Here is a 24,453-nt window from a genome sequence, read left to right on the forward strand (position 1 = left end):
CAATGTTTTTCTGTATATTTTTCTCTCCTGTGGTAGGTGAAGTATGTCAGGAGTAAAGACAAATGATCAATCCATTGACTAGGGGCTGACCAAAGGTTCAGCTGCCTCAACAGGATGTGGAAAATCACTGCTCATGACATGAATGGGAGGCACAAAAATGTGAGAGGCTAGCCAAATTTGCAGATAACCTCCTGAGGCAGGTTTCATAAGCAGTTGTGTGAGTTATGTGCTATGTTTTGCAGGGTTAGCAATACCTAGGTAACCATGTTAATAATATCTTAAAAAACTGAGATTACCTAGGTAGTGATATCAGAAAAACAAACAAACAAGCAAGCAAACCCCAACCATCGAAGAAAAAAAAACAAACAAAAATCCTAAACAAAAATAAAAACAACAAACAAAACCCCAGAACTCTGAGTACAGATGTAGCAAAATGGGATCAACAAGGAAAAAGAAATGAGGTGCAGGTTTTTTGTTTGGGATGACACTGGGGAAGAAAAGGGAATGTTAAAGGATAGCAAAAATGGGAAACAAGGGGCAGGAAAATTATGCTATGATATGCAAATGATGCACTTGCCACTGCAGCTTCTGCAAGACACTATTTTCTGGAGATCACATTTAATCTCCGTGAACTAAGAGGAATATAATGGAATAAAACTCAGAGAATAAGGCAGAGAACATACCATAGGATTTGCCATTGATGGAGCACTTGTTGAAACACATGATGTTCTGAGTGAGAGTTCCTGTTTTGTCTGAGAAGATGTACCTGATCTGCCCCAGCTCTTCATTGAGTGTAGTTGTACGAGCCTGAGCTGGGGTATCATTTGGTGGATAATACATTTTGCGGTCCCAGTCAATGTAGAAACTGTTACCCAAGCGTATAATCTCTACACTGGTGAAACAGAAAGCAAAGGTGATGTTCATTAGTTTAAGGGACAAGATCTTTATCTTCAGCACCACCATTAAAGACTGCAAATAGAAGTCAACTTTGAAGGTAATGACAGGGCATACTCATCAGGTTGTACTTAAACGGCCTGTAGTAAGCAATGCTGAAGGAGGTCCCTCTGAAACAATGCTAGGTTTATAGCAAATCCTTCTCCTTTTACTTATAAACTAACATTTTATAAATCTATCTGAAAAGTTTCAGAAGTTTTCAGACTGAAAGCAAGGCAGAGGCAGTGGGTTTCACTTGGTGCTGTTTCAGGAGTGGTACTCCTGAATGGGAATAGTTTCCAGCTGGGCTCTGGGCTGGGCTGAGCCTGATGCCAGGGTATGAGCACGGCCATGGCTCAAACAACCCAGAGTCCAACAAGCAGCAAGTCATGGTCTAATTCAGCACAACCAAAGAGCTGTATCAGCTCCCAAATGACATGAATTCCCACTTTGCTGCTCATGTGACATACTGAATGGGAATGGGATTAACTCCTCATATTTACCAACACATAAGAGAGCCTCAGTAGCAAAGCTGCCTGAAGAGTTAGGTGCAATCATAGGCTGTGCAGGCCTGCTCAGTCCATACTTCAGCCTCCAAGTTTTGCAAGTGTCACAGGCATATTGTCTGGTCATTACCTCTGTTTGCCAACTACAATAACCAGCAGAAGACTATGTTCTCTGGAGGTGGTGACATTTGCTCTGTTCCTATACCACTAAGTACTATGAATCCTCAACCTGGTTACACCTACTTACCTTGCAGTCCACTCTGCACACGAGCCCTGCAGCCATCTCATTCACTTGATATGATGGGCAGTGCAAATGAGAGAGAACAAGGTGCTAACAATAGCAAGTTTCCAGCCTTACTCCTATAGCATCATACACCTATGCTTTCCCTTTAACTGCAAAGTCATGCTCCCCTCTACAAGGGCTCACACTTGTCCTTGCTCTAACCCTGATGAAGGCCTCCAAAGGCAGCAGAAGTAAGAAAGGTATTGTGGTGATTGTGTGATCATCCACAATGGGGGTGCAATTATGACCTAGGGAAAATGTTGCTCCAAACTAAGGCAAAAGCTAAATCTCTGCTAAGATGAAACATGGAAGGAGATTCTGTCACGTACCTGACATACAGTGAAATTGGCACCACCGTGTTCAGAATGATCACATATGACCAGAACATGAGAAAGCCAGAGTAGGAGGCGGAGTGGACACCTTCTGCCCAGGGCAGATAGACTTGGAAATAATAGCCCTTATCATACTCCCAAATGCCATTGCCAATGGCTAGGATAAGACACATCAGTGCTAAAAATACAAAGATCTGGAAAGAAAAAAAAAAGGGAAAAAAAAGGAAAAATTTTGCATCTTAGAAATAAGGAATTTGGCACATGCAGGGAAATCAGAAGACCCTAATGACAGTGGGTTGGACAGCCTGAATCAGAGGGGAAAAATGTTCCTAGGGGCAAAGGAGGGAAACCAGCAAAGTGATGATACTTTTACATCAAAGACAAAATTACACAAACTGACACAAGAATCACAAGACTTCAGACAGCTGCAGATTTAGTCCCAGGCAGATGCCCAAACCAGAGTGCTTAAAGGCAGCTGGCTGCAAAACATCAGATCTTATTAGAGGTGAGTTGAGCCACAGGTTCTCAAACATTTACCTTTAACCTTGGGAGTAAAAACTGCCTGGAAGACCTTTTCTGCCCATTTGATGGACATACCACAATTTTCCTCACCATTTCTGAAGAAACTACTGAAGATGGTTTGTACCACAGAAAACGCAGCACTGTGCAGGCTGGAATTCCACACTGGGTATCATTCTGATGGTTAAAGGAGAGTTAATCACTGACTCAGTACTAATGGTTGCCTTGGTACCTGCTATCACCATCTGATTACATTTCCTTTGAGCAAACAGAAAGCAACCCTAACTAGTGAAGTGTATCCATGGACTTTAGAGAAGCCTATATCCTGAAGACATGGGAAGAGCAACTGGGAAGAGAATTTCAAAGTGGGACATCTTAGTGAACTCTGGGACTTGCTCAGGAACACCATTGAATAGATACAAACCCAATATGTAACTCATAAATTATATTTGATTAAAAAAAGACAAGAACATATCAATACAGTAATTTGGAAGCATACAAGAAGAGAAGGAAGAAAGGAAGTTAGCAGAAGTTATTAAATAATAGCCAGGAATTACAGAACTGTGAATATCTAACAGTCATAGAAAGTATCAAGAAAAGAAAACAGTAAACTCATAAACAAGTGTGGAAAAGGCAGACCTGTTCAACAAATAGTCCTCCAAGAATGAAGGAGAAAGAATGCAGAAGGGAGCAGATGGAAAAGACATTATTTTCTATGACAAGGATCACTGTGTGGCTCTATCTGCCAATGAGAGCCACTTTCTATCTAGCTGGTCCAGGTAATTTAAAGATGAAAACTTACAGACACAGGCTGAAAATTTCTCTTAACAAGTAAGGTTGGGTTTTAGCAAGACTTTGAAAACTGAGAAACTCCATCATACTGAAATCTGTTAACATAATTCCAGTATTTGAAAGGTAGAAATGGTGATTGTTGGAAACATAAAATGAAGTTAGCTTGTCATCCTTCCTGGATAAATAATAATAAAAATAGTTCAAATATTTAACTTCTCCAAATATTTAACTTAGACCAACAAACATCCTAATGAAAAAGCTGCAGCTTCCTAATGAAAGGCTGCACAACACAGCAATTAAAAACCATCTTTTGCAAGTACAATCATTATGCTGGACCATTTTTATAATGCCACCCAGCAATAATCACATTAAACCTTTAATCAACCTTTTTAAAAAACAATAATTGAAAGACAAACATAGAACATTGCTGGTAAAGCTGGTATTTGCATTACTGAGGTAATCCATGAGAGAAAGAAGGATAGTTTAAGGGAGTGATTTGAATCACGTGGTGAAAAGTTTGCATCCAACCAACCTGAGTTTTCACACAAAGAAGCTGCTAAAAGGGGACTGCAGTAAATAAAGGTGCTGGGCTGAGCTTCAGGAGACACATTTATTTGCCACCTCAGAAGCAGCTTTTCTGTTTAATCATAAGAAGCCAAATAAATTACTTCACTTGTGAAATGGGGACAGCATTGCTTGCTGGTAAAGAATGTGGTGCAGTGTTTTTAAACCTCTGTGACCAGCAGTAAACACAGACTTCAATTTGTGCTGTCATAATCGTCAGGACGTAGTGATATATGAGAGGCACAAACCTTTGCTAAACCAATGGGCATAGATGGACAAGGATGTCTATTTTTGTAGATATTTCTGTTGGTCACATAAGTGAATTTACTTCTTTCTACAGACCATGTCTGTTTTAAAAGAAATTAGAGGAGCCAGCCAGCTCTTCTATCTTATCACTGTACCCTGCATGATTCCTCACTGCTCCACAGGTTAAAACTGTCAGTTTGCAGAATATCACAATCCACGTAGGAAATTCAGTATGTGACTCAGCAGCAGAAATACACACAGGGCAACACACACAGCTGAACTTTTCTGCAACACAGCAGCTCTTGTCTATGACTGCACTTGCTTTATGAATGCTTCACTTTAGATGAATTTGGCATGCCAAAGCTTTCGCCCCTAACAGATTCACTAGCGCAATAATCATGATTATTCACGTTCACTAGCATGCTGTTTGCTTTGAGACTAATGCAAAAGACCAAGACACTAACAGTGTCCCTGGAGATTAATTTCTGTGCAGAGAAACAACTCTGTAGAGTGTTGTAACCTTAGCCACAGCTCTGCAAGAGAAGGATATGAAAATAACCTGATTGCAGGCTTGTGTTTGCTCATGAGGCTTCCTTGAAGGAGCATTCTCCTAACCTGGGACCCTGCCCTTGCAGCACCTGCAAAAGATCCTCTGCAGGACTGAGGAGGATTTTTGTAAAGAGAAGGTGACTTTTGACAAACATTTCTTATTGTGAAAAGGAAACTGTGAATTCAAACTGTCTCAATTTCTTTATTGCAACTTGAATTTCTGATCCAGGATTTGAAGCAGTAAGTTGCTTAAGAGATGAGGATGATAGCCCTGTTTCTCTGAAAACATGTTCCCCCAAGCCTGCTAAAAAGCACATTTTGGAGGAAAAAGCATCCTTGAGCTGATGGGTGTGTCTGCTGGAGGAACATTCACATCTCTCTCAGATCCTCAAGAAACACTTCAAAACAAGAAAAAACAGCTATGCTTTCCATCTGGAAAGGATCACTCCTAATTGACCTTTGTTGGGACACACCAGAGCCATATTTAACCTGGAATTTGTCAGTGAACTCTGCTTAAGCACTGCTTTTTCCTGGAAGTTTTATGGACAATTAAACAGCTTTGCAAGTGTTAACACAGAACAAGTTTCATTACGCTTAAAATGTGCTATTTATGGGAAGCTGTGGCTGCCTTGTATTTCCAAATTCAAGAGAGCAATATACTGCCTCTTTTACTCATAATGCTTAATCTTCGACTACCCAGTGAGCTGGAAGGATCTGGTTCCACCTCCCCTTGGGTGTGAAAAGAGCCTGGAGCTTAGAGTAGGATAGAGCATAGACACCAAGAAGTTAGGTGCCCCAGAAGGGTGCAAAAGAGAAAAACACACCCTTGACTCCAGCAGCATGAAAGAACCCAGGCAGAGGCTGATGCAATCAGCTGCAACTTGCTCAGTTTATTAAAACAAAGCCAAGAGGTAAACTCATCTCATTTGTGTTCATGCAGAGAGGCCAAACAGACTGGGTGGGACCCTTAACTTGTAAAATTAGATTTGGCAAATATTAATTGAATGCTAACTTCCATGTTCCCTAGTCAGTATTTCTCTTCCCTGTTTCTGTACCTTATGGATTCCCCAGAGCTCTATCTCACAGCTCATCCTTCTCCAGATAAAGCATAATATGACAGCTACAAAAATGTGGAGTTTTTCAAATGCTTGCAAAAATCTGAATGTAAGTGGCCCAAATAGGTTTTTTTTCTGCCCTCTTAAGTGTTAACAAAAAAAAAAAAAAAACCCCACTGAGGAAAACAAGCTGCTGATGGTGATCATGATTTTCACTTGACAGCTCTGGGAGCTGGGCTAATTACCACTGCTTTGATGCAATTTCAATTTCACAGGAACACAACTGCCTCTGTTCAATAACATCTCTCATCACAAGGCCCACCTAAAAAGCTTTTTTGCTCCTGAGGAAAAAGCAGGAGGACAGGAATGAAATTATAAGGTCGAAGAGTGGTGCCCTCCTGGAGATTTTTGTGCAATAAACCCCAGTGCCATGGAGGCATGAAACCAAGGAGGGCAGGGAGAGCTCAGGATAATCTGACTGTGATGGACAGACTGCTGTTGAACACCTTCTCCAGGGCTTGCTCAGAGCCTGAGGATGGATCCTGGCCTCAGCCTGGGCTGGAGAGCAAGGGCAAGAGGGAAGAGTAAGTCCTCACCACATCTTCTTAGTGTCATAAACCAAAGGTTGTTGAATATGCATGGAAAAGAATGACAAACTTGCACCCAAAAGAAAAATAAACCCTGAAACTAAAGACCTTTTCTTCAAGCAAGACTGACTAAAGCATATCAAGAGTATATTTCTTCCTTCCTCCAGTGGCTTTGAACTTAAGCAGTAAAATATTGTAAGAGTTCATAGAAGAACCATTATCCTTGCTTGGAAGTATTTTGCATTTGTTAAGACTACTGACAAGCTTAACCCTCACATCAGTTTTCCAGTTTCAGATTAGTGTTCTCAAATTTCCCAGCTGCTAAACCCACCAGTTTCTGAGCATTAATGAGACCGTGTCTCACATTTTACCCTAATGTGTTAAGTCTGAAGCTGGCATCATGTAAATTAACAAACTCAATTACCAAGTCCTATGCTGATATTAAAGATGCCAAAAAATTGGAAGGGAGAAACATGGTAATGTTTGTTTAAATAGAAAATGACAAAATTACTAGGGAAAAAAGGTATTTGCAAGCTTCAAAGTGATACTCAAAAAAAAAAAAAAAAAAGTGCAAGGGAGAGGAGAGCAAATGAAAAGCTCAGAAGAAGGATCCTGAATGTTGTTGAAGGCCTTGCTTTGCAAGATGGGCTGGCAGAGGCACTGCAAAACTCATGCCCCTAATAAATTATTACAAGATTTTCGTTTTTATCATTAGACATTTCTGATATTCCAGCATTTGTACGGACAAAGAGGTGGAGAATCTGGAAATGATGAATACACCTGAATAAATGAAGGTACTGTAATCAGACTTACCAGCAACACAAGGACATTCATGAGCCGATCAATGCTAGTCCGTTTAAAAGTTGTCTTTCCACTATTCTGCATCAGTTTGGTGTCTGGCCCTGGAGATGAAACACAGTCTTGAATTCTAGTATTAAAGCTAAGCCGTTTTAAAGCTGATTCTCTCTGAAGCCCCACTGCCCTTGACAGCACAAATATCCATCACAGCTTTCTTGAAGGCAGGTGCATACACTTTACAGTACTAGTGGGAAAGTTTGGCACAAAAAGGTTAAGTCACTTGCCTTAGATTATATGGAGAGAGTCACATAAAGCTATTAAATCTGGATTTTGACCCTGGTTTCTTTCAACAGTCAATCCTCCTTTTCATGTTTAATCACTTTTTACAGAATACCTGATACTGCTCTGTTATTGGTGACATATTATACATCATCTCACGTGTCTACAGTAGAATAGAAACAATAGAAGGTCTATGCTCACAAAAAGAGTAGATATAATGGCCTACAATAATATTATTGATGACTCTGCTATTTCAATATTTATTATAATCACAGAAATTATAGGGAATTTTTAATTGAATATACTTAAAAGTAAAAATGTTTGAGGAAGCCTGATGAAAGACTCCATTTGGCCCCGTGTGGGCCAGTAGAAGTAGATTTAATTCATCCCTAATTCTTAAACAGATTTAATTCTTGTATTCTTTTTACTGATTGATCAAGACTTATCTCACTGTTGCATGCATTTCTGAAATAAAAGACTACTTCTGCTTACTAAAACATTTAATCAAGATGGAATTGGATGTTGTAATCTAGATCAAATTTTCTCTTATAGACCACTATAAAAAGGCTAAGATTGCAATTCCCTGCCATATGTGTAATTTCTATCCTAAAGCTAAGCTAAGGGATCTCATGTATTGTTTTGCTCTTGCTCTTCTTCCTGATAGAAATATATTTTCCAAAGAGGAAAATACTTGGCTCCTTTGTGCAGGCTGGGTGTGATGTATTTCCTTGCTAGCGCTGCTGTGCTCTGTAATTCACGTGTCAATTTTTCTACCTACCTGCATAAATAACAAGCCCAAAGCACCATTCTGTGTTCCTAATAGTACAACCCCTCAGCAACATCTTCTCATTGTCCAGGGCATACTTCTCTCCTCGAAGAGTAAGAGTTCCTGTGAATTTGTCCAGTTTGTTATTTGGTGCCTCACATTTTATTTCACCTACAAAAGGAAGGCAAAAACAAAAATTAAAACCTTGGTCCAGAAAGATGTCAGTCAGTACTCTATTCCCAGCTCTTTCTTTGACAGGGAGTATTTCACACTGTAGCTGCAGTCCAGTCCTGACCTCTTTGTTCCCATCTTGTATTCTGTATTTGCTGATGGTTTGTGATATGGCTGTTTCCTCATATTCACGCCATAATGCAAGGAACTTGGATTTATCTTGTTCTTTGAACATGGCAGTTTTACACTGTTAGAGTACTAAACAAAGCTTCCATAGCTTTTATGTGGGTGAGACAAAGTGTTGAACCAGCAACATACTTTTAATCCTTTCACAGCAAAATCAGTGGTAGTAGGATGTCACTGGGTAACTTTACCTGAGAATGCTGACCTCAAATAATTCCTGTTCCATTTTCTTTAAAACTGCAGAAGCACAAGTCAGAAAAATCATAGCCTGAAGGTTGCAATGCAGTAATTAAGTGAGGTGTCTTTGTTCATTGTTTTAAAATTTCATCTGTTTTATGACTTAAATCCCAGTGGCAAATGGGAAAAAAAAAAAAAACAAACAAAACCCAAATCTTGCCTTCTTTGGCCATGCAGCTGACCCTGTAAGTGATTTGGAGAGCCTGTTTCTATTTCCATGCTTTATTTCTTATAATAAAACATGTTCACACAAAACTATGTGTATAAAAATGGTTGTTTAAATCAACATTTACACTTGACATCTAAAGATTCAAAGCAAAGCCCTGTGGATATATTGAAAATAAATGGAAAATCCAAATTGTGCTGTATTGAGAGGGAATTCAAGGGTTCGGTTTGTTCAGCTAACCAGCAGGAACATTAAAGTTATTTTGATTGGAGACTGCAAATACCTGCATAAGGACTAACATTTGCAGAGAATACAGCTCTTTGAGTTGTTCTGAGAAAAAACAGACCAGGTTCAAGAGATTGGAAACAAAATCAAGAGAAATCCAGAAGGAAAGCAAAATTTTAAGACTTGTGGTATTCTCCAACACCGTGAATTTTAAATGGAAGGTTTTTTTTCATAGAAAAACTCTACTCTGTGGCAAGCAAATCATCTCACTTGATAGATTAAGTGATAAGGAAATTCTGTCACATATGTGATATCAGAACTCCTACTAACAACTATGCTGACCTTCTATTTTTTCTTCTAGTTAACCCAAGAACAATCTGAAATTTACTGCTATCATTTCTAGAAGTCTGCAGTAAACAGACCTGTTTCACTGCAGCTCTTGAAACCCCTTGAAAAGCACAAAATAAACAGAGACTCTGCAGTGCAGGCTGAAACACAGCACAATGAGCTTTTGGTGAACCAAACCCAGGAAGACTGTGGCTCTCCTCATGCCAGCTGTGGGACAATGCTCACTCATGTGAGTATCTCACATGCCAGCATCCATGTCGACTTTCCAGTAAGCTGTTGAGTTTGGGTTACTGATAAGCTGACTTGAGATCAGACTAGAGTAACCCAAATTTGACTGATTGCAAAGAGATGAGAAGCTCTAGAGATTCCCCCAATACACCTGCACTGACCCCAGTAACTCTGTAACTGAAGATATCTCAGCAAGGCATCTCCTGTGTGCTCCTCCCATTAACAGCAAGATGATACCTGAATGCATTTCACCTGAAAAAATATATACTGCTAAGTCTACATGTGATAAGTAGTAAGTAACCAAAAAGTATTCCTTCCTTTGTCGTCTCCCAGTTCCCCAAATCAAGTAATGAATTCCAATGTTTTGCAAGCATCTTCCTTATCTGAATCATCACAATGTCAACAAACATCATAACTCACATTAAGCATTCCACTGAGTGCCTGTATTAGCTGCTCAACCTTTTCCTCTCTTCCTGTCTTAAGAAGTAATTAGATAAAGAGTTACATAAATATTTAAATAGTTCTACAGAGGTTTGCTGGGGAAATGCAAGGTTGGGTCTGATTCCAGGCACTCTTCCCAGTACTCTGACAAATATAAATAATCCTGGGAAACATTTTATTTATTTATTTCATGTATTGCAAAGAAGCCACTTTTATTTACAATATAACTAAAATAGAAATTTAAAGGACAAACAAATATTTTACAAAATAAGTTGTAATTTTCCAAAGATTTTGAAACATTTTGTTTAACTATGCAATTTCAAGAATGCAGTATCCTTGGATAAATATTACACAGAAATGCTTGAAAAATTATTTGAGACCAAGATTTTGCTACAAACTGATACACACTGCAGCCTCTTCAGGAAAATAATGAAAGCATGCCACTCTGACTATTAACATAAAGCATCCAGCTGCACCCATAAAACATGTTTCTCAAAACCTCAGCCACCATTTCAGAGAAATCCTGATGTGCTGAGCTGACACTCAGATGAGCCATTATTTCATAAAACCTTAATACAGAAAACAAAAGAAAAGCCCCTTCCTCTGGATGACTGTACCAGAGACAGTCCCAACTGTGCTCTCTGCCACATCCTCAACCATTTGTCCTAGAATGTTATAGCTATTCCAAAGTGAATCTTTTAAAAACTATTTTCCCTCTTTATCTAAAAGTATTTCCTGAGAGCCTGCAGTCCTTGAGACATTCCCAGGACAGCAGCAATCACTCCACCCCTTTCCATACTGACTCTTCCCGTAATCCTGCCCTTGTATCTAAGCCAGCAGGGCACTAAGGATTATGAGTAACACCACTTGGTCTTTCCTCCATCCTCTCTTTGTAGGCAGATGATGTATGAGCATGGAGCATTCCGATTTTGATATGTCTGGATCAATTCTCTGTGTGTGCTGCTATGTGTTCCCTGGTATCCAGTAACAGAATGTGTGGGAATAGCTCAAAGCCATGCCAGGGAGAGGTTCAGACTGGATTTAGGAAGCATTCTTTTACTGAAAGAAAGCTCAAACTCTGCAACAGGCTTCCTAGAGAGGTAGATGATGCCCCAAGCCTGTCAGTGTTTGAGATGCGTTTTGACAATGCCCTTAATAAAACTCTCATTTTGGTCAGCCCTGAAGTAGTCAGGCAGTGGGACTAGAAAATTATTGTAGGTGCCTTCCAATTGAAATAGTGCAGTTCTCCATTCTATTCTATTTGATTGTATTGTATTTATCTGATATAAAAAACAGTGCTGATACAGGTGCCCATAAACCACATCTTAAAATGAAGTCTTTATGGTAGCATCAAGAGAGGAGAGAAATGTTGGAGGGACTTGGAACTAGATGGTTATTAAGTTCCCTTCCAGTTCAAAACATTCTGTGATTCAACACTAAAGAAATATGCAGCCAGAGGGAGAATTCCTACCAGTGCAGTTTTAGGTTATTGCCATGCACAGCACCAAGACCTTCAAGTGAAGGTCCTGTGTGCTGTTGATAACTGTTGCACCGAATGCAATGCGTCCATTGTGTTCTCCTGTTGCTGCAACCAGCGAACTCCTGGCAGGGAGCAGGAGACAGCCTAGAAGGAAGATTCTCAGACACTGTGTCCACCTTGTGTTTGGGGAAATGCTCTGGAAAGCGGATTTTCCATGTAGACTCACCGTTGAACTCTGTCAGTTTCTGAAGATCTTCTCCAAGCTCTGCAGTGACTGTCAGTGCCTGCTTCACTTTCAGGTTTGTTTCACTGTAGCAAGTAATATGAGATAAAAGCATGAACCAAATATCATGTGTAAACTGAAAGCTCTGTTCTATTCTTGAGATCAGATTTCTTTTTTAGACTTCTATGAACCATGCCATCACCAGTGCTTTTCTGCTGGCTGGAAGTTTCATTGACATGGTATCATGGTACCAAAGAGAGTGATGTGGGTCTGTCTTTTCATTTTCACCACAAAGTGCAAGCCCAGGAATTACGGCTCTCTGAGCAGCTCACTGTCTCTCCTGCCATTCATACCACACTGCATCCTGAAGTATCTGAACACACAAGAGAGCTATGGATCAGCCCCAGTTGCTTTCTGGTCTACCTAGCTGGCAGGTGTGAAATGCATTGTCAAAGAAAGACTTGCCTGCACAGGAGCTACCAGCTTATTTTCAATGGAGATCTAACGGGGCAAGACCAGAGGGCTCTCTATAGGATTTGTGGACAGACACAATGTCTTGATCTGTCTGGTATTGCTTAGTCCTGCTAGATGACACTAGCTCCAGAAAATGCATAAAAGGTAATGCAAATTGGGTCACAAAGTTGAGGTCAAGTCCAATTTATTCAAATTAATACAAGTTACTTGCAGCCCTCTGACTTGTAGTCATTTGTGTACTGGAATGAAGCCTTTGAAGTGGCCATGCATTAATATTATGCTGTAGTACGCCTAAGGAGATGATTGCTGGAACTATTCATTGTGATTAACTCAACCAGATAATCTGTCTAAGGGAGACATAAGAAAGAGAAAGCTTCTGGCAATTACCTAGGATAGTACAAGAACACATTTCAAACTAACTCTCAGTATAGACATGCTGTCACAAAAATAGACGTCCCCTCCTCACATGACAATTGCAATGAAAGAGGTAAAAAAGCATCCACCAGAAGATGTTATTTTTGAGATGCCTGCCCAAAGTTTATTCTATGTATCAGGAAACTCTGGCTTATAAAAAGCTATTGCAGGCAAGGTTGCAGCACCCAAAATGACCGTGGAGATCTGGGCTTGCACTGGCAGCAGTGGTTGCACCCAAGGGGCAGGCTTGCTTACCCATCCAGTTCAGCTGTCTCGATGTATGTCAGGCTGTGTGGCTCACTGCTCGACAGTAACAGTAGATCGGCCTGCACATGGACAGACAGACTTGGCCTGAGTTCACACAGTCAGAGGGCATGGCACTGCAATGCTCCTTGTGGTTTCTGCACAGGAGGTCGCTGAGGCATTTGTCACCACTAGTAACTCGTTTGTGAGGGATAAGAGTAATTACAGACACTGACCATGAGTAGAATGGAGAGAAACTTTACTCACCGTCACAAAGTTGTTGTTCTCTAGTTTTATTATATCCCCTACTTGGACATTCATCCATTTTTCATCCTTTAACCTGCAAGAAAACTCCTATTAAATATGCACAAAAAGCAAACACCACTTAGGAAAGTAGGATACTCAACTCTGCTCCTGAAGCCAGACTGTTGATGCCATTGGGACCTGATGGAGTAGGTTCTGCCATGATTTGGCTGGATCCATATTAAGTTAAAGGAACACCAAAATAAAAAATAAGCAGTAATACAGGTTGGGATGACCCATGCAGAGTGGAGACCAAGCCCCACAGTAACATCACAACCCCTGTGCAGTGTCCTTCTCTCTGAACTGACTAATCCCTTCCTTCTCCTAGGGCCACATTTTCTCAGAAAAAATATCTCTACTTTGTGGAACAGACTGCCCAAACGTCTGGGAAAACTGTCAATTGAGTTAGTTTTTTTAAGTGGTATTAAGGGCCAGAGCAATACATTTGTGTGTGAGGCTGCCTGTCAGGGTGGTCAAGGCAGGTGCTTTGACTGTGTGTGTGCCTATTTAAGCCTATTTCTACAGCGGCCATCACAGCTCCAAGCAAAATACGCATTGCAGCCAGCCAGCTAAACTGCAAGCACCAATGTAACTAAGTCATGACAGTTTTATAAGCAAATTCTAGAGATGAGAAATATCAAGAGCTGTAACAAAATGGGACTGAATATTCAAGGTTGAGTTCACCTCAGCCTTGCTTTGTCAGTGTTGGCCAAAGCTGGGTGGGACCTATAGTTTCCAGTTTATTAACAAAGGCAAAACTTTAGAAAATTTCTACTTCAGTATGTGTTTCCTAGGCACAGTAACTAATGCAAGGTAACTAAGAAGCTGTTTTCTCAGCAGAAAGCACAAAAAGTATGTTCCTATTGTTCAGTTCCCAGTTACATTTTTAACTGTTTGATCATCTTCTGGAGTTTACATGACACAGTGCTATCTATAGCATGGAAAAAAAGTCACGTGAGACTTCACAGCTGTCGACAGCTGTCTTGTACACACAGTTGGACTCCATGGAACAACAAGTAAACAGCACATCTGTCTGCCACGAAAGCAAAAATTGCTGCTATTTTTGTTTCCTGCTGAAAAGAACAGTACTAGTGGTACAATGTCCAAAGCACACAAATGAACTGGTTTCAGTACATCTCAGTCAAAAGTTCTACTCAATATCAAAGTATTATGACATGTATGACAAAGCTATTCCTGCTTCTTTGTTTAACTGACTTGTTGGTATTGCCTAGCTTTGCTTAATGTGGAAATAAGTGCTATAAACATAAATGGACATGAGAAGGTAGCCTTGTTTGTCACTTCCAAGATAAGGAGTAAAATAATACAATAGTCTCAAAGTATGACTAATTTAGACAAAATATGTATATATTTGGGAACAAAAAGAATATACTTTTTGACAGTGTATGCTCACCATCATAATGCATGCACAGTATGACACTGTGTCTTGGTTACACAGGGTCAAAATTACAGCAAAACAGAAAGGACTTACATGCCATTGATCAGGACCTGGACTGGGCGGTTGTTGACGTGTTTGTCACTTTTGTGTCGATTCTGAAAATTTGATCAGTGAGTTAAAAGTCATTTCCAGGAAAACAAGCACACAGGAGGTATAGGCAGTTCAGTTACATTTTAAATTTTCACCTAGCTGGCTGAAGGGGTCGGACACACCGGAGTCACGACTGAGTCATAGGTGAGCCCCTGTTTACACAGTAATATAACTGGGCTGCAAAGAGCAACAGGCAGTCAGATGTAGAAAGTGGTTACAGATGCCCTGACACTGCTCCCTGAAGAGCACCGCACTCACTTCCACCAGCCTACTTGGAAAGCTGTACCAAGCCTCCACAGAGCACCGAACTTACCCAATAATGTGAGAGAAGCAGATGCTTATCTCAGCCTTAATGTCACCCCTTTGAAGTCAATGGCTTTTGACCATTATCCTTGATCAGACTTCTACCAAAGTTGTTCAAGTTTGAAAAATCACACGGATTTTATTACTTATTTCCTACCAAAAGGAAGTACACTGCAGATAGATGACAGGGGATGAGTTCTCTAAAGTGGAAGCTTAAGACTAGACCTCTCTTCATCCATCCAGATGTACCCTATCAGCAACCACATTTTCAGATGTCGTGAGCAGTTTCAGTGAAATTCAACAGAGCTACTGGGCTGCTCAGCAATTTGGAAATCCTAGCTCCTTTTTAGGTAATGAATCAATCATAGATTTGGGGATCTAGTCTCAGGCCCCACTTAGCCACAGACCAGTTCTCCAGCTGCCTGCCCCTCACTGTGATCATTTTCAGTGGTTTGGTTTAGTCACTGTGCTGAAGAATCACAGGCAAACTCCAAAGTACAGGTCAACAGTATGGATCTTACAAAATCGTCGATGGCATCCTTGACTCCTGATACAGCCAAGACCAGCACTAGGGGCACCACCGTTGTAAACCAAGCCAGTGAGGAAATCTGAGGAATCAACTGTAGAAAGAAAAAATGTCTGAGTTGAGAAATTTTCTACCAGTTCAGCTAACAGATGGAAACAAAGTACTGTTGTCTGTGGAAGCTGCAGATAACATTTTCACACGATATCTGTGCACAGAATAAAGATAGACGTCCACCTCTCTCTCTTAACTGACCCCACAAAGGTGGGACAGCCAGGGAATCTACACTTTGCTTACAGAACAAGCTATTACTTAGGATATAAACATGGAGCCGTCAGGAAGTGCAGTGGTTTCTCTTTCTTGATGCTTTGGAACGTTAGGATTGCAGAGTTACCAGTGGATTTCTCTGGAGACATTTACTTGGGAAAACCTGATGCTATCTGAGTAAGGCCTGCTGTGCAGGGCCCTCAAATTGTTTCAGTAACATTTTGCTGAACTAAAAACTTCATAAACAACACATAGCTGACCTTCCTGTTCCAATATCAACAGAGCAAATTTGTTTCCCATATTTTTAGTAGCAAGAGGACCCAAGGATTGATGGTGACTCTGTGATGCCTCAGTGATGCAGAGATGGATCTTAGTCCAGCACAGTTCTCCCCTTGCTCTAGAATAGTAGCAACAATGATAAAAGCAATGTGGTATTAGCATCACTGTGTCCATCAGATTGGATCTGGACAGTGTCTGATCCATGAGCAGCTGCTCAAGTCTGGAGAGCCACTCCTTGAGATTGCTTATTCTGCTGTGCTGCCATAACCCATATTGTATAGGTACCACCAAATCCATCCAGGAGGAGTGATGCAAGCACATCTCTGCTCAGCTGTGAAGGCTGCAGAGATGCATAATTATTACCTTCTTACTTAACCAGGAATGTATATGTCCTACTGGACTGTGGCAAAGCAGTGAGGAGGCAGAATCCCCACAGCCTACCCATCACATCCACTCCTGATGGAGGAAGAGATACTCCCAGTGTAGAGGGATGGAGTCAGTGGGCAGAAGAGAGGGGAGAAAGTTAAGTAACATAAATATAAAGACTAGTGGCTACCCTCTTTACCATACTTTGATGTAATTAGCAGAAAAAGCTGATTGCTTTTATACAGTCACTCCTAGTTGGTTCAGCAAAAGACGGAGTCAAATATAAATTGAAATACTGTGAATTTGTTAGACAAACAGCTAGAGTGCAGTACAACAACATCAGCAGTGTTGCCAGTTTAGCTGAACAGGCACTTTCACTAGTTTCTCAAAAAATACACATGGGCTGAAATCTGCCAGATTCATTCCCTGTAAATAAGCAGAGAAGACTGTATTAGTCTGATAGGGGCTTTTTTTTTTTTTTTTTGAGCTGAAATTGAGAAAGAACTTTTGCAGAAGGTAACATTGCAAACTTTTGTGCGCTACAACGTTCAAATTCAAAATACCGTATTTTAAGCATAATCAGAGTTACACATTTTGGTTTTGTTTGTTTTAATAAGGTGTATTCCAATAAGACTCAGCAACAATAGAGATTTATCCACATTCTAGCAAAGTGCAAAGGGACAAAAATCCTGATATCAATTTCTCTTGTGGGTTCAGCTTTCAGCAGAGTAATATTACCAATGGGGACAGGCAAAGTACAACTGAAAGCCATTATGAGCCACAGGGTTCAGTAGTGTTGCCAGTGTCTGACACCCTCCATATTAGACCTCTTCCTCACTCTGCTGAGCAGGGAGTGGCAACAATCAGCTTTATGCAAATTAGCTCCAGCCTTGAGCCTTACTGAGGTTAACTCCTTCCTTCCCAAGGAATCAGTACAGGTTAAAAATTTGTTCTTCTTTTTGCTGTTTCCTTCAAGACTGCCAGTGGAATTTGCCTTTAAACCTATGTATAAGAGACAACTTCCTTTTGTACTTCCTTTTGTACTACAGAAGGTGTAAGTAATGCAAATCCCAGGACAGTCAGGGGTGCTCAGGTGTATATACAAAGGGATAGTAGCACAAAAAACATACACAGTGTGCTGAAAATGTTATTTTTTTTTTAAATTCAAACTCTCATATCCAAAGGAAAGAGAGGAAATTGCCTTTTTCTGCCCCACTGTCTGCCTGCTTTAAGGTTTTACTAAGATGCTAAGTCATCATGGGGCTATAGCTTGTGCTTTTGAACAGACCACCTTTGATAACAGCCAACACAATCTGCTGGAAATGGCACAGAGAATTCATACCTGCAAAATCAGCAAGAAAAGAAAGTAAGCATTGGCTATTCGCTGAAATTGTTCAAACAGGTTGAGAGGCAGGAAAGTGAAGAAGTTGTATTTCGATGTTTTAATCGAGTTGTTCTGTAGGGGGAAAAATAGAATCAGTAAAACAGGAAACAAAATTACAGCACAACCCATTTCAACTGTGTTTTTACTTGCTTATATTTAGTAATAGCATTGTTTCCAACAGCAGCTCAAAAAACATTTCCTTTTCCCCCAAACAATCATGCTGAGCCTGGATAAACAGAATTCTCCTTGTAACTGGCAAAAACCATGATGCTCAGTCAATGCTGGTGCAACTGCAGATAGATAAAGGTACATGTCACTCACAAACAGAGATGCATCTTCCCTTTATTAATAGTCTTCCTAGTTACATGATGAACAAAGAGAATTAAAAACTTTAACCAGAACATAGCAACTGTTGCTGGTGGAAAACACATGCTGGGTCAATTACCTATAACATGTCTGAGACTTTGAGGCACCAGTTGTCTGGACAACCCCACAGAAGCTAACAGTCCTCTCGCGTGCACATCTTCAGCTGATCCAGCAGCTTTCAGCAGTTTTGAGAGGTAGCTTGTTTCTGTTCCACAAAGCACAGTTGAATGTGGTATTGTGCAAAAAGCCACTAATACAAGAACTCAGCATTTCAGTAAGTGAGCTGTAGTCTTGTTCTCTATTTCCAGTTTCCTTTTCTAATTTCAGATACAGCACAAGCAGTGACTGGTCCCTAAGGGCAACGATACTGGTGAAGGGTCTGGAAAACAAGTTCTATGAGGAGCAGCTGAGGGAACTGGGATTGTTTAGTCTGGAGAAGAAGAGGCTGAGAGGAGACTTCATTACTGTCTACTGTTACATGAAAGGAGGTTGGAATGAGTTGGGTGTTGGTCTCTTCTTCCTAGTATCCAGTGATAGAACAAGACATCAAGTTGCACCAGTGGAGGTTTAGACTGGATGTTAGGAAAAGTTTCGTTACTGAAAGGGTGGTCAGGCATTGGAATAGGCTGCCCAGGGACATGGTGGAGTCACTGTCCCTGGAGGTGTTCAAAACACGTGTAGACATGGCATTTGGGGATGTGGTTTAATGGCCATGGCAGTGATAAGTTGACTGTTGGACTTCATGACCTTAGAGGTATTTTCAAACTGAAACAACTACACGATTCTATAATTCTATTTCTCAAACTAGAGAAAGACACAAGCTCAAAGTGATCTGGTCCAGTTCTTGCCACCTGTTAGACAGGCTCGATCCATTAGCCCACCAGATTGGGCTGTCCCTTCAGTTTTTACATGAATAGAAACTCTGTCATGCCTAAAGTTTATCAATCTTTCATAAAGTTTTAGTCCTCGAAGTATGTATGCTGTCTGTTTCCAGCACATCTAAAATTTCCTCCCCTAGCATCTCTCAAAAAACGCCTATTAACCCCCTCCCAGGAAACTTCAGGTTTAACAGCACAGGGAGACAGATGTTAGACACTGCACCCTCATTCTCTTTTTCACTTCATTCTGGGTTTTTTGTTGTGTTGTGTTTCGCTTTACTTTTTAATCAAGAGAAAATGGTGATTGTAATACTATAACAGCCTTTAGATATTACTAAACTGGTGGGAGGATAGGAGCTACTAAGTATGAATCACAAGACCACTTCCAATCCATGCATTAATACAGGTTCTCCACATCTAAACTGACACACATCAGCATGTTTCCACCACTGAACCAGCTATTTAAGGGTATCACCAAAAGACGTGCGTGGGGCAAGCTCTTCTGATTTAGGAAGTAACTGCCTTTCAATGTCTCCAAACACAAAATACAGCAACATTCTTCAGCATTAGCTTCATTTTTCACTCCTTATACAAGCCAGAGAAGAAGTCTAAAAACGCAGAGATGGAAACGCCCTTCATGGAAGAGCTAGCCAAATCCTCCCATCAATTGCAGCCAGCAAGAAAATATGCTATCAGTCATCATCATATAAACAATATTGCCTGTCTCCTGGCATTGTGTGGCCATCTTTGGATGTGGTTAACTCTGCCTGTGATCTAGCTGCCATGACACATAAATAAGATTTATTTCAAAATTTATTTCAAAGGCTCCAGTGACACTGCTAGAACAGAAGCAGTGGAATAGCAGTATCCTAGGCAAACCCAACATACAGACAACAAAATTACTTGATAAGTCTGGGTCCACCAGACACAAGGTCTGACAGAGTTTTTAATAAAATCTGGATCTAAAGATGCTCCTGGCCCACTAATCTGCAAAAAAAGTACTATGGAGTTGTTTTTTTTAAAGAGAAAACAGTAGCTGCAGGAAAAGGTAAGTACAGTGGACCTGACCTTTGTGCATCAACAGATTTCAGAGGGTCACATACAACATGGGAAAAAATACTGAGTAGACATTGACACTGACATAGATCTTTGCCTGCACAAATCTCAGAGGGGAATATGAAAAGAATGGGAGTGGTTTATTTCAATTCCTGCCATCTATTTCTGTCCGTTAATTACGTCAGGAAAACCACTGAATGAAGCAGAGCCATTCATTTTGTTTCCTATTGGCATTAGGCATGGTAAAAAACCCAGACATAACAGCTTCCAAACACTTAACTGCAGGAATCTGGACATGCAATATTTTCTCCATAGTGGTCTAGGAGACATCGTGACATTGTTTGACAGACACTCCTTGGGAATGCTGTGACACTAGAGACCTCAGGGTAAGAACAGGGAGTGTCCTCTCATTATTCCAAAGTGGATCTTCTCATTATTCCAAAGTCTGTAAGTAAAACTAAGCAGCAGAGAGAAAGAATTCCCCAGAAACACTATGAAGACTTCTAATTCAACAAGTGACTTGTTCATGGCCCTAATGGGCTAAAGTAAGGTTCAATATTAAGTGAAAACTTCATCTTTCCCAGTTCAAACCTCTGTGTTCCCACACCATGGATACAGAAGCTCTGTGTAAGATATTATCTGTATTTTCATGCTGTATGTTTTGAAAGCTTGGGCTCTTGGTTGATTACAGGGAAATCTTATTTGGCCTCTGCTCTTCATCTTATCCAGCTCCATGATGCTTTAACACCATCACACTGTGTCACTCCTTTAGCACTCTATCAGAACTTGAGTCACAGAATCACAGAATTCAGAGAATTAACCAGGTTGGAAAAGATGGTCAAGATCATTCAGTCCAACCTATCACTGAACACCATCTAATCAACTAAACCACGGCGCTAATTTCCTCGTCCAGTCTTATTTTAAACACTTCCAGGGACGGTGACTCCACCACCTCCCTGGGCAGCCCATTCCAATGGGCAATCACTCTTTTTGTGAAGAATTTCTTCCTAACATCCAGCCTAAACCTCCCCTGTCACAGCTTGAGACTGTGTCCTCTCATTCTGTCACTGGCTGCCTGGGAGAAGAGACCAACCAACCTGGCTTGGGAGGGGTACTATGGGAATCGGACGCATGACAGTGTGTTAAACAGTCTAAGCTCATTTTACAAACAATGCCTCTAACGTGAATCCTGCTTTAACCCTCCCATGCTCTGCCTTCAGCAACGGAGACTTCCATATAGGAAAAACGATGGACACCAAATATCTTTGAAGCAGCAATTAAGTGTTAAGAGGCTTTATTACAGGACCTTCTGGTTCTCCTATGGAATTGTAGAAAGCAAACATGTAAGAAAAGCAGCTCTATGGGCCAAGCACAAAGATGAGAATTGGCAACTTTACACTTACTTACAGATTTTCCCTAGACTTCTGGTTGACCATGGACAGTCCCTGCATATGAATGTGTCCTAAATGAATAGGCTCAAGTCTCCTTACCCACTGACAGCCTCACCCTCTCCCCATGGAAAGCTTGACACAAGAGCAACATTATCTGTGGGTGAGGGATTATTCTCATCTGCTCTTTTCAGGGACTGGATTCACACCTCCTGGAGGTGTGACTCCACCAAAATGCTGTCCCTAAGAATAGTGCTCATCACACCACAGTTACACAAGTCCAGATCTGGTGGATGAGCTGTTACTTTGGGGGTGTTTTCAGACACCCGCCTGTGACGTCCAATCTCAGGCAAACACTCAGCAGATGGCTCCTACCTTTGTTCGCTGAGCAAACAAATCATCTCCCCACCATAAAAGTCACTGGAAATAAAAGCCACTGCTGCGTTTATGGCTAGATCACAGGGGCTAAAGGGTGATACCCAGAAAAGGCAGGGCATGGCAGGGAATCAACCCTCTGAATTTATAGCCCTGTCTCAGTGACATATTCATTTCTAACATCTGGACAACCTGGCTCAAAGGATATTTTAGCAAAACATTGGCAACTGCACAGGGAGTTCTTGTGCCAGGACATATGGCAATGTCACTGGTACCAGTGTAGACACAAGGTTCAGACCAATAAAGCAGCTGAGAAGCAGAAATGGCTTTCCCTGGTGCTTGGATAAAGCCTTGCGAGGAGGTGGCAGGAGCACAATTCAGTGGCGCTTTGCTTTACTGCAGCAGTGACATTTGAAAGCGCACAGGTGCCATATGCAGAAATGTGACCATAGGACTATGAATGTGCTCAAGGATATATTTAATAGACTTATGCAACAGGGCTTGTGGTGCCATGGAGCTTTTGCCTTCATAGGGAGTACAGTCTACATCAGTTTTAAGCCTACCAGGTTCACTACATTATTCTTGATGGTGGGCAGCAGCTCCAACTCAACAAAAGTCTGAGAAAGGCCAACAAGATGCTGATAGGGTTCGTCTGGTCCCTGTAAAGATTTTATCTTGAGTCCCAGAAGCAGATGACTAGACAAACACAAGATACAAAAATCTCTATATCCAACCTACAATACTCTCTTTTTTTCCCCCCTCTTTCAACAGGCTTTGGACATTTCTTACATATGCAACCCTCCTTAGCAGCAATAATTGTGTTCCAGAACCCCATCGCATGCTGGGTATTCCAGGAAGAGCTCTAGAAAAATGTGGTCACTGGCTGTGTTTCTCTGTGCTGTTCCTTCTGCCTGGTGTGATCCATTTACAAACCAGTTAATCCTCACTGTTGTGTCTTCATTGTGGCAGTGCAGAGTGAGATAGCATAACTTGATGACCTCATGCCATCACTCACAGACAGGCCAAATACAGGATCTAAAGGTCTTGTCCCTTAGTCATCTCCTTTGAACCACACTGCCTTCTTTTTGTGCTCAGATGAGATGTGAAGGGGAGCACTGCAGAATGGTGCAGAGGAAACAAACTCTAACACACCATACCCTGTTATTTAAGGTTTCCCACAACCAGACTTCCAACCAGTACCATAGGGGTTACGTCTTCATGAGTGGAGAACTTGGCTCAAAGGAACCTGTGGTCCTCATTGCAGCTCACATGTGGCACAGCTCAATCTTTGTGTGTTTGTCTTAAAATGTCTTAAGAGCCTTAGCCTCACCTGGTGTCTCCATTCACAATCGTGGTCCTGGGCTCAGGAGCCCACTTAAACCCAGCTATGTGCCTTCAGTTCTTGCCTGAGCTATATTGTATGAGTACCAACCTCCAGCTTGATCTCTGTCCTAGTTTCCCATATCCAGGTCTGTGTTCTGGAAAGGCCTCAAATCCATCTTGTAGTCCTGTCTTCAGCCCTGTCGCCTGACACTCTTGACAGGGCTCAGTATATGGACCCTGCAGCGGGTTCATCACCTCACCTTGTTTGGGATGGTCAGGATGGGATCCATTACTACCATTCTACCCTGTCCACAACAGATGCTGAAGGACTGCATGCTGCTCAGTGAGGATATTGCCTGCACTGGGGTCACTCTTGTCTCCCATCTTATCCTCTCTTGTCAGGAAGCCCTGATAGGGCTGCACCCTGGCAGTGCTTCAGCTGATCTTCAGATGAATCCAGCTAACACCTTTGAAAATGCAGAAGGAACAGTGCATTTGGCTGCTGTAGCTACTCCTTCATGCAATACTCAGACCACTTCTCACATGATCAGGCAACACTCCCTTCAGCATGATGAATTCTGGAAAACATTTGCAGGTTGAGACAGGAAGAGAGGGCAGTGAGTGCCACCATCCTGACCACACTGACAAAGTACTAGAGGATAACCCACCAGGCATCCTTCTCATATCAAAGCACACAAGCAGAAAAGGTGGAATGGAGTTTATACCTCCTTTCAGAGGAGATTAAATTTCAAAGAGATAAGAATCCAGCTGCCAATCCAGCTCAGGGCAAAGTGTATTTTCCATAGGAAGTTATATACATCACTCCTGTTTTACTAGAGAACTCATCAAATTACCAGGCAGAACAAAAACAGAGTCCAGGCAGTCCCTTTGCTGCTAGTCCCACAGAAAGGATGCTGGTTTGACCCTAGATCCTGATGCAAGATGAAATCTGTTATTGACTCATGGGCCCTGCATTTCCTTCCCTATTGTCTGAAATCCAATTTCAAAGCTGTTTTTGCAGCCCTTCGTGACGTCCCTGTGCAGCTGTGCTAAG

General features: G+C 41.3%; 1 protein-coding gene across 1 annotated transcript in view; it reads right to left on the reverse strand.

The window, feature by feature from the left end:
• Positions 1 to 23,698, reverse strand: part of ATP8B2 (ATPase phospholipid transporting 8B2) — a 57,245-nt gene extending 33,547 nt beyond the window's left edge. The window contains exons 1-12 of the mRNA XM_054398323.1: positions 23,660 to 23,698; positions 22,640 to 22,693; positions 17,972 to 18,085; positions 15,716 to 15,814; positions 14,835 to 14,896; positions 13,310 to 13,382; positions 13,055 to 13,125; positions 11,915 to 11,997; positions 8,222 to 8,380; positions 7,180 to 7,268; positions 2,052 to 2,248; positions 684 to 892 (exon numbers count right to left, since the gene is read on the reverse strand). Coding sequence (XP_054254298.1) covers positions 684 to 892; positions 2,052 to 2,248; positions 7,180 to 7,268; positions 8,222 to 8,380; positions 11,915 to 11,997; positions 13,055 to 13,125; positions 13,310 to 13,382; positions 14,835 to 14,896; positions 15,716 to 15,814; positions 17,972 to 18,085; positions 22,640 to 22,693; positions 23,660 to 23,698 — 1,249 coding nt within the window. The remainder of the gene's footprint in view (positions 1 to 683; positions 893 to 2,051; positions 2,249 to 7,179; positions 7,269 to 8,221; positions 8,381 to 11,914; positions 11,998 to 13,054; positions 13,126 to 13,309; positions 13,383 to 14,834; positions 14,897 to 15,715; positions 15,815 to 17,971; positions 18,086 to 22,639; positions 22,694 to 23,659) is intronic.
• Between the last annotated feature and the right edge of the window lie 755 nt (positions 23,699 to 24,453).

This window comes from Indicator indicator (genome assembly GCF_027791375.1).
Source record: "Indicator indicator isolate 239-I01 chromosome Z unlocalized genomic scaffold, UM_Iind_1.1 iindZ_random_scaffold_45, whole genome shotgun sequence".
Lineage (NCBI taxonomy): Eukaryota > Metazoa > Chordata > Aves > Piciformes > Indicatoridae > Indicator > Indicator indicator.